Source organism: Hemiscyllium ocellatum, chromosome 44, assembly GCF_020745735.1.
Source record: "Hemiscyllium ocellatum isolate sHemOce1 chromosome 44, sHemOce1.pat.X.cur, whole genome shotgun sequence".
Classification (NCBI taxonomy): domain Eukaryota; kingdom Metazoa; phylum Chordata; class Chondrichthyes; order Orectolobiformes; family Hemiscylliidae; genus Hemiscyllium; species Hemiscyllium ocellatum.
Genome location: NC_083444.1, coordinates 2,502,036 through 2,512,175, shown reverse-complemented (window position 1 = coordinate 2,512,175; position 10,140 = coordinate 2,502,036). Strand labels below are relative to the sequence as shown.

At 49.3% G+C, this 10,140-nt stretch overlaps 1 protein-coding gene across 1 annotated transcript; it reads right to left on the bottom strand.

Moving 5' to 3' along the window:
• Nucleotides 1–1,658: 1,658 nt before the first annotated feature.
• Nucleotides 1,659–3,127, bottom strand: LOC132835242 (transcription factor Sox-3-A-like). Its single transcript, XM_060854624.1, has one exon. The coding sequence runs from the start codon at nt 2,702–2,704 to the stop codon at nt 1,748–1,750; it is 957 nt and encodes a 318-aa protein (XP_060710607.1). The 5' UTR covers nt 2,705–3,127; the 3' UTR covers nt 1,659–1,747.
• Nucleotides 3,128–10,140: the final 7,013 nt, after the last annotated feature.

Below are 10,140 nucleotides of genomic sequence, written 5' to 3'. Positions count from 1 at the left end.
GAGAGTGTGGTTATATACTTAAAAACCCTAGTGATATCAGTAGTTAAGAACAGGATATAATGGGAACAAATTGAGGCTTTGTATTAACTCGATTAAAAATCTTAGCTGCTGAAACACAGCTTACTGGTTTGGTAGTTGGGGGGGGGGGGTAGAATGTAATTAGAGTGGCTGGGTCTGTTCACATGGGCAAACCCAACACCAGAACCCTTTGCAAGACTTCCCAAGCTACGTTACTATGCTAAAGGAAAGGTCCTCTTCAAATGCCCAACCTGCTATAGACCGGCTGAAACTCAAAAAAGGAAGAACACTTTGGCAAAGCCAATGATCAGCGAGGGAGTGAGTGTTAAACAAGAAACTTTACACCGGGTAAAACATAGCCCTGCACTTAAAACCAAAACAAAACCCTCCAAAATCTATTCCGATACTTCAATCCCCGTAAAATCAAAGATAATACGCAGGGGGAGGAATCAAAGAGATAAACTCTTTAAAGAGTCAATAATGCCATCGTTTTTTCCCCCCCACAAAACAAAAAAAAAAGTGGAACAGCATTTTCACCACATCTCCACCCATCATCTACTGGAGAATGTCTTAAACAAATATATACAGCTATTGTCAACGGGTGAAGGGGGAAGACCCCAAAAAAAATCTATTCAAGAGAGGAAACAATTTCACTCTCTTTCCCCTAAAAAAATATATATAGCATCTATTCGGATTGAGGACCGTTTTCATGTTAAACCTAAAAAGAAACAAAAATTTATCCCAAAACAAAAGGGAAACATTTACATCAAAAATTGAAGGTGGAGGAACATTTTCATCTTTAAAAAGAGTCATGTACACATACACAGTATCATTTATTCAAAAAGAGGGAACAATTATCAAAAATACACACATCTATTCCGGGTGGAATAACAGTTTCAGCTAAAAAAAATTATATATACACACACAAGATCTATTCAGAAAGAGGGAACAATTATCAAAAATATACACATCTATTCCAGGTGGAATAACAGTTTCGGCTTAATAAAAAAGTTATATATACACAGGATCTATTCAAAAAGGAAACATTCATCAAATTATTCAAAAAGAGGGAATAATTATCAAAAATATACACATCTATTCCGAGTGGAATAACATTTTCAGCTAAAAAAAAATTATATATACACAGGATCTATTCAAAAGAGAGAACAATCATGAAAAATATACACATCTACTTAGGGTGGAATTATGTTATAAATCTAAAGAATCTATATACAGGATCCATTCAAAAAAAAAAGGGGGGAAACATTTACCAAAAATATACAGAATTATTCAGATTGGAACAACATTCTTCAGCTAAAAATATATACATTTATTCTTTTTTTTAAAAAAAAAGTTCCTTCCAAGTGAGTTGGGGTGGTAGAGGTGTGTGTTTTCCCCCCAGCCCCCCTGTGTTTAGGTGTGTGTGAGGGGCACTGTGCCATTGTTTTGCCCCCCCCAGCCCCCAGCGTTTAGGTGTGAGTGAGGGGCACTGTGCCATTCTGTTTTGCCCCCCCCAGTGTTTAGATGAGTGAGGGGCACTGTGCCATTCTGTTTTGCCCCCCCCCCCAGTGTTTAGATGAGTGAGGGGCACTGTGCCATTCTGTTTTGCCCCCCCCCCAGTGTTTAGATGAGTGAGGGGCACTGTGCCATTCTGTTTTGCCCCCCCCAGTGTTTAGATGAGTGAGGGGCACTGTGCCATTCTGTTTTGCCCCCCCCCGCCCCCCTGTGTTTAGATGTGAGTGAGGGGCACTGTGCCATTCAATGGGATGTTCTGGTAGTGCTGAGGGATGGGGTGATAGCTCCTGTGGCTCAGCAGCGCCTCCTGGCTGCCGTCGCTGGGGATGTACAGACTGAGCATGTCCCGAAGTTCCCCTGGCAGGGCCCCCCGCGCCTGCGCACTGCCAGTGCCGGCGGCCGGCTTGGACATGGCGGACGGCGGCGGCGGCGGTTGGTGAAGATGGCGGCCGTAGGCAGAAGGCGGCGGGGCGAGGCTGTAGACGGGCGACGAGCCGTTCAGGTAAGCCTGGGTGGACGATGTTGACGATGACGATGATGGCGATGATGAGGCGGCGGCGGCGGCGTACGGCAGGTCGTAGCGGGGCTGCAGCGGCGGGTACGGGGCCTGACAGGAGACGACGGCCGCCGCCGCCTGAGGGGAGCCTTGCGCCTGCGCCAAGGAGGCGTCGGCCGCCGGGTAGGCCCCGCGTGCTGCGCATGCGGGCGGCAGCGGGTCAGGGGTCAGGAACGCCGCCGGCCCCGCCCCCCAGGGGTAGGGGCTTCCGCTGGGTCCTGGCGCCAGTAGCGCTCCGCCGGCCGCCCCCAGCGTGAAGCCGGCGTCCTTCCTGGGCAGCGCCTTGCTCTTCCTCCGCGGGCGGTACTTGTAGTCCGGGTAGTCCTTCATGTGCACGGCCCGCAGCCTCTTGGCCTCGTCGATGAACGGGCGCTTGTCGGCGTCGCTGAGCAGCTTCCACTCGGCGCCCAGCCTCTTGCTGATCTCCGAGTTGTGCATCTTGGGGTGGTCCTGGGCCATCTTCCGCCTCTGGCCCCGGGACCACACCATGAAGGCGTTCATCGGCCGCTTCACCTTCTCCAGCTCCAGCTTGGCGCTGCCCGGCGGCCCCAGGGCGGCGGGCACCTTCAGCTCCAGCTCCTCCTGCTCCAGCTCCAGACCCAGCCCGCTGTACATCTGCACAGGAGGATCCCACAGGAGCGGGGGGGCCCCCTCCTCCCCACACACACACACACACACGGGGTGTGAGAGAGAGAGACACACAGGGAGGGGGAGACAGAGACACACACACAGGGAGGGGGAGACAGAGACACACACAGGGAGGGGGAGACAGAGACACACACAGGGAGGGGGAGACAGAGACACACAGGGAGGGGGAGACAGAGACACACACAGGGAGGGGTGAGACACACACACACACACAGAGGGAGGGGGAGACAGAGACACACACACACTGTGAGGGGGAAGAGAGACAGACAGACAGACACACACGGAGGGAGAGACAGACAGACACACACGCGCGTAGAGGGAGGGAAGACAGCCACACACAGAGAGAGAGAGGGTGGGGACACTGTGGCACTGGGAAGGAATAAAAGTTCAGGTACCACATCTCCCAGCTTATTATACGGTTAACTCACCCCCCTCCCCCCCCCGCAACCAATCATTGGCCAAACAGACTCTTAAAACCCACCCATGCAATGACGTCAGGCTTCAGGATTAACATAACAAGGGGGTGGATCCACAAACTCTCAAGTTTCCTCTCTGTGCCTGTCTCTCTCTCTCTGTGTCTCTCTCTCTCTCTCTGTGTCTGTCTGTCTGTCTGTCTCTCTCTCTCTCTCTCTCTCTCTGTGTCTGTCTGTCTCTCTCTCTCTCTACCTCCTTTCTAAACAAAACCCTCCCAGACAAGAAGCCTCCCAGGACATCTTAACAAGTGCCCTGGCTGGATTTACCAATTTATAAAGAGGCCACCCTGACAATTTTCAAAAGAGGGAACTTGTTCTGTTTGTCTTTTTGGGGGGGGCAGAGTGGGGAACTTCAGTCTCCTTTACAAATTAGCAACGTGAGGTTTGCTTCAGTACGCAGGGGGGTGGAAGGTGAACTCGTGGTTTAAATGTCCCCAGTGCAGGGGTACGTTTGGGGGGGTGGGGCGACCATAAAGGTTGGTCAGATTATGTGAAGGAGCCTCTTAGGGGTGGGGTGGGGTGGGGTGGGGTGGGATGGGGAAAGGAGCGGGAAGGTATTCCAGAGCCCCGGATCCCAAGCAGTGGTGGAGCAACAGACACAGGGAAAGCTCAACGGGACAGAATAAAAAGAACACAAAAATGCAAAGAGGTGTAGGGGCTGGAGGGGGTTACAGAGATAGGGAGGGGTTTGGGGACTGAAGGGGGTTACAGAGATAGGGAGGGGGTGTAGGGGATGGAGGGAGTTACAGGGATAGGGAGGGGTGTAGGGGATGGTGGGAGTTACAGAGATAGGGAGGGGGTATAGGAGCTGGAGGAGTGACAGAGATAGGGAGGGGGTATATGGTTTGGAGGAGGTGACAAAGATAGGGAGGGGGTGTAGGGACTGGAGGGGGTGACAGAGATAGGGAGGGGGTGTAGGGGCTGGAGGGGGTGACAGAGATAGGGAGGGGGTGTAGGGGCTGGAGGGGATGACAGATAGTGAGGGGGTGTATGGTCTGGAGGAGGTGACAGAGATAGGGAGGGGGTGTAGGGGCTGGAGGGGGTTACAGAGATAGGGAGGGGGTGTAGGGGCTGGAGGGGGTTACAGAGATAGGGAGGGGGTGTAGGGGGCTGGAGAGGTCACAGAGATAGGGAGGGGTGTAGGGGCTGGAGGGGGTTACAGAGATAGGGAGGGGGTGTAGGGGCTGGAGGGGGTTACAGAGATAGGGAGGGATATAGGGGCTGGAAGGACTTACAGATGAAGGGAGGGGTAGGGTTGGGAGAGATCGCTGAGATAGAGAGGGTTGGGACTGGGAGAGATTATTGAGATAGGGAGGAGTGTAAGGGCTCGAGGAGATTATAGAGGTAGGGCTGGGTGAGATCATAGCGATAGGGACAGGTGTGGGGCTGAGCGTGAGGTCATGGTGTGATTCTGATCTAAAGGTGAGAATTTAAATCCGATCTAGCTGGGTTGGTAGTCTGTAAGCAGAGGGTAATTTATAAATGGGACTTGGAATGAGTTACAGTATGAGGTCTGAGTATGGGATCAGGTGAATTCAGGGGTCAGCCCCTCACTGAGTCAGGCCTCCTCAATTCCAGCCTCTTGAGTGTCCTCCATGTCCATTGGTGGCCATGAGTGACCTGGGAACTTCAACCTTGGAATTCTCGAGCTCCCTTCGGACGCTCCGTTAAGTCCACTCTTCATGACTGACCTTTTGGTCACTACCCTGAGTATTTTCTGATGTGGCTCAGTATCAAACTCTGTCGGTTTAGAATCCTGAGTTGGGGATGTGTTACTGTGTAACAGGTGCTACGCAAATGCAAGATTCTGCAGTGGGCAGTCGGAGCATTCAGAAGTGAGATGGTTGCATTCCAGAATCGGGGGCATGGTCCACCAATCGAATGGAAGGAATTGAGGGCCAGACCAAATTCAGAAAAACCGCCTCCTGTTCCTGAAAGGGCTGCTTCTTGTAACTGATTCGAGGGGCTGAATGGCCCCCTGTTCCTGTGTCCATAAAGGGCTGGACCAGGTTACAGAGGTCGGGACAGTCAAAGCAGTTGAATGAGATTAAAGAGCTAGGGAAGGGTGTAGGGTTGGGGGTGATCTTATGAAGAGAAAAGATATGAGGGGCTGAATGGCCTCCTACTGCACCTGAACATAACCCAGAAAGGTTGTCCATACCGCATGAGTGAATTTAAAAGAACTGTTGCTGGCATTACCCGGAAATTGAGCTGAAATTGGGACCTTGCTGAGTAAAGTTCTCTCTCTGGGATCCCATAAGACCATGTTGAAGCAACATGTAAATGGGAGATTGACGGGCAGAGACTGAAGGAAGTCCAATCAGAATAACATCAGAACAGGGAGGTTTTTACTATTGGGAAAGACATGAACAGACTGCCAGTCTTCCCTCAGGAAAAGAGGAGGCTAAACCATGGCCTGAGAAAGGTCTTTAAAATTATAAAGGAGGTTCAATAGGGAAGACGTTTATGAAATCCTTCGGGTGACTGTCTGTGTGGAGTTTGCACATTCTCCCCGTGTCTGCGTGGGTTTCCTCCGGGTGCTCCGGTTTCCTCCCACAGTCCAAAGATGTGCAGGTCAGGGTGGATTGGCCATGGGAAATTGCCTGTAGTGTTAGGTGCTAGTCAGAGGGAAATGGGTCTGGGTGGGAAAGTATTTGGAGGGTCGGTGTGGGCTGGTTGAGCTGAAGGGCCTGTTTCTACACTGTAGGGAATCTAGTCTAATTAGGTACAGTTACAGCGTTTAAAAAACATTTAGATCAGTATGTGAATAAGAAATGTTTGGAGGGAGATGGGCCAAGCGCAGGCCTGTAGTTTGGGATTATGGTCAGCATGGACTGGTTGGAGTGAAGGGTCTGTTTCTGTGCTTAGTGACTCTATGACTATGACTAAAATGTCTCCACCTGTGGGGGAGAGCAGAACTTGGTGCTATTGTTACAAGATACTCCCTAATGAAGTAAAGGGCGACTGGAGGGCCAGTACTGGGGAAGGTGTAACTTCCTGCTGTCATGTCATCGATATTCACTTCTCCATGAACAAAACTGAAAATTGACCTGGTTCATTGTCGCAATGTTGTTTGCAGAGCTTGCTATTACCAAAAAAATACAACTCTTGTTCCATCCATTGCAAGACCATTTCTTCAAAGTATTACCTCATTGGCCGCAAAGCTGCTTGGAAGGCATTTGGTGGTCATGACAGGAGCTACACAAATGCAACACTTTCAACTGGAACATTGTGGTCTTACTGTGGTTTTATCAGGGGGTAGGGGCTCAGTGAGAGGAGGACAGCAGGGCGTGCGGTGTCTGTCTATGGCAATAAGAGGAGAAAGTGAGGACTGCAGATGCTGGAGATCAGAGCTGACAAATGTGTTGCTGGAAAAGCGCAGCAGGTCAGGCAGCATCCAAGGAACAGGAGCCTGATTTTCCTGCTCCTTGGATGCTGCCTGACCTGCTGCGCTTTTCCAGCAACACATTTTCAGCTCTGGCAATAAGAGCAGGTGACGTTTTAAGAGGGCTGGATGTTATAACAACATGATGCCTTTCCTGATAAATGTGGGGGAAATCCTGTGGAGCTTACAGTGAAAAACCGAAACTAAGGGCCACCCAGGAAAGGGTCACATTGGGCTGGGAAATGTTATCTCCCTCACCACAGAGACTGATGAGTTCCTCCAGCCCTTTTGGTTTTGGTTTTTGTTTCTGATCTGCAGTACCTTGCTGTTACATAGTGAGGGTTCTCTCAGTGCCGCAGTTTGGCGTTCAGCTGCAGGGGAGTGTGAGAGTGATCAAAATGCACAGTGTTACCTCTGGTTTGCTCATGGTCAGCTTCTCCAATTCTGACCCTCTCAGAGGCACTGCTTACTGTAAAGTTTGCGATTGGACCGAAGTCTGGTCCCTGTTCTAATTCCCTCGTCGCAAAATCCAGGCTGGAAACTGGCTTCCTTTTTCCCAACAGTTTTTATTTGCAAAGAAAAATATTTACAGTCCTGATTTTATTTGGGTGATTGTCTCCTGCTCTCATAGTCCCTTTGAGATGCAGAGTGTGAGCAGCCAGCCATTAATATTAATGATGCGGGTGGGGGAGGGGTGGGGATTTGGCTCAGCGTTTTTATGTGTTCCCTGTGTATTTTGCAGGTGCTTGCCCTGTTTGATGGACAGCCCCTGTCACTGCTCCATTCATGTTCTTCCAGGGTCTCCCAGGCAACTGGACTCTCTTCATTCTTCCCAGTTTCAGACTCATTGCCAGTTTAAACCTCTTGTTCCACCCCCCCCCACCCCCGTCACCATGTAACCAGCATGATGCAACAAAATAAATGGATTTAGAAGATTTCAGAACTGCAGTTTCTGCTTTGAAACTTTGCGGTCTTCCCACAAATGATTTCATATATGTTTCTTTCTAAGTGTACCTGATCAAACACCAACTCCTTCTTTGCAGGGAAAATGAAACAAAACTTTATTTTTTCAGTTTGTTTGTTGTCTTCCTCTTTCACTTTCTATAATTCAATCTCAAACTTTCTCTCCTTTAGGTCTTACCATCTCTTGTCTTTCATTCTTTCCCCCCCCCCCCCCTTTCGATTCTCTTTTTTCTCCATTTCTCTCTCTCTCCCCTCACTCATTCTTTCTCTTATTGTTTGTCTTGTTCTTTCTGTTTCGCGCCATCTCACTTTTTTTCTCTCCTCTTCCCTCTCTTCTCCACCTCTCCTGTTCTTTCATTCCGTCTCTCTCAGAGTCAGCCAGCACAGAAACAGACCCTTCGGCCCAACCAGTCCGTGCTGACCATCATCCCAAACTAAACCAGTCCCACCTGCCTGCTCCTGGCACATACCCCTCCAAACCCTTCCCTATTCATCTATTATCTAAGTGTCTTTAAAGATTCTCTTGCTGTCTCTCACACATACAATCATAGAGTTATGGACATGTACAGCACGGAAACAGACCCTTCGGTCCAACCCATCCATGCCAACCAGATATCCCAACCCAATCTAGTCCCACCTGCCAGCACTTGGCCCATATCCCTCCAAACCCTTCCTATTCATATCCCCATCCAGATGCCTTTAAAATGCTGAATTGTACCATCCTCCACCACTCCCTCTGGCAGCTCATTCCATACCCGTACCACCCTCTGCGTGAAAAAGTTGCCCCTTATGCCCCTTTTGTTCAGGTGTCAGTCATTGTGTTATGCCACATCTTATCAAATTCTCCAAGTTATAGCGTTTTTAAAAATTCATTCATTCTCAGGACGAGAGTATCGCCGGCTATAAGACCATAAGACATAGGAGTGGAAGTAAGGCCATTCGGCCCATCGAGTCCACTCCGCCATTCAATCATGGCTGATGGGCATTTCAACTCCACTTACCAGCGTTCTCCCCGTAGCCCTTAATTCCTCGAGACAACGAGAATCTATCAATCTCGGCCTTGAAGACATTTAGCGTCCCGGCCTCCACTGCACTCTGCGGCAATGAATCCCACAGGCCCACCACTCTCTGGCTGAAGAAATGTCTCCGCATTTCTGTTCTGAATTGACCCCCTCTAATTCTAAGGCTGTGTCCATGGGTCCTAGTCTCCTCGCCTAACGGAAACAATTTCCTAGCGTCCACCCTTTCCAAGCCACGTATTATCTTGTACATCTCTATTAAGTCTCCCCTTAATCTTCTAAACTCCAATGAATACAATCCCAGGATCCTCAGCCGTTCCTCATATGTTAGACCAACCATTCCAGGGATCATCCGCGTGAATCTCCGCTGGACACGCTCCAGTGCCAGTATGTCCTTCCTGAGGTGTGGGGACCAAAACTGGACACAGTACTCCAAATGGAGCCTAACTAGAGCTTTATAAAGTCTCAGGAGCACATCTCTGCTTTTATATTCCAACCCTCTTGAGATAAATGACAACATTGCATTCGCTTTCTTAATCACGGACTCAACCTGCATGTTTACCTTTAGAGAATCCTCGACTAGCACTCCCAGATCCCTTTGTACTTTGGCTTTACGAATTTTCTCACCGTTTAGAAAGTAGTCAATGCTTTTATTCTTTTTTGCCAAAGTGCAAGACCTCGCACTTGCTCACGTTAAATTCCATCAGCCATTTCCTGGACCACTCTCCCAAACTGTCTAGATCCTTCTGCAGCCTCTCCACTTCCTCAGTACTACCTGCCTGTCCACCTAACTTCGTATCATCGGCAAACTTCGCTAGAATGCCCCCAGTCCCTTCATCCAGATCATTAATATATAATGTGAACAGCTGTGGCCCCAACACTGAACCCTGCGGGACACCGCTCGTCACCAGCTGCCATTTTGAAAAAGAACCTTTTATCCCAACTCTCTGCCTTCTGTCAGACAGCCAATCCTCAATCCATACCAGTAGCTCACCTCGAACACCATGGGCCCTCACCTTGCTCAGCAGCCTCCCATGTGGCACCTTATCAAAGGCCTTTTGAAAGTCTAGATAGACCACATCCACTGGGTTTCCCTGGTCTAACCTACTTGTCACCTCTTCAAAAAATTCCAACAGGTTTGTCAGGCTCGACCTCCCCTTACTAAATCCATGTTGACTTGTTCTAATCAGACTCTGCTCTTCCAAGAATTTAGAAACCTCATCGTTAATGATGGATTCTAGAATTTTACCAACAACCGAGGTTAAGCTAATTGGCCTATAATTTTCCATCTTTTACTGTCATAGAGTCACGGACCCCCCACCCCAGGGAAAAGACCATATCCACCCTCCTATCCAGCCCCGAGCAGTTAACAATCACCCAGAGGGAGGAGGCTGTGCCTTGTTAGTGTTATTGCTGAGCTGTTAACCCAGAGACCCTGATAATGATCTGGGGACCTAGGTTCTAATCCCACCATGACAGACAGTCAAATTTGAATTAAATAAAAAGAAATCTGCAATTAAAAGTCTAATGATGACCACGAAAACATTGTCAATTATCGTGAAA

What these genes read in the sequence shown, in the direction of transcription:
- LOC132835242 (XM_060854624.1), bottom strand. Translation starts at nt 2,704, where the DNA reads ATGTACAGCGGGCTGGGTCTGGAGCTGGAGCAGGAGGAGCTGGAGCTG.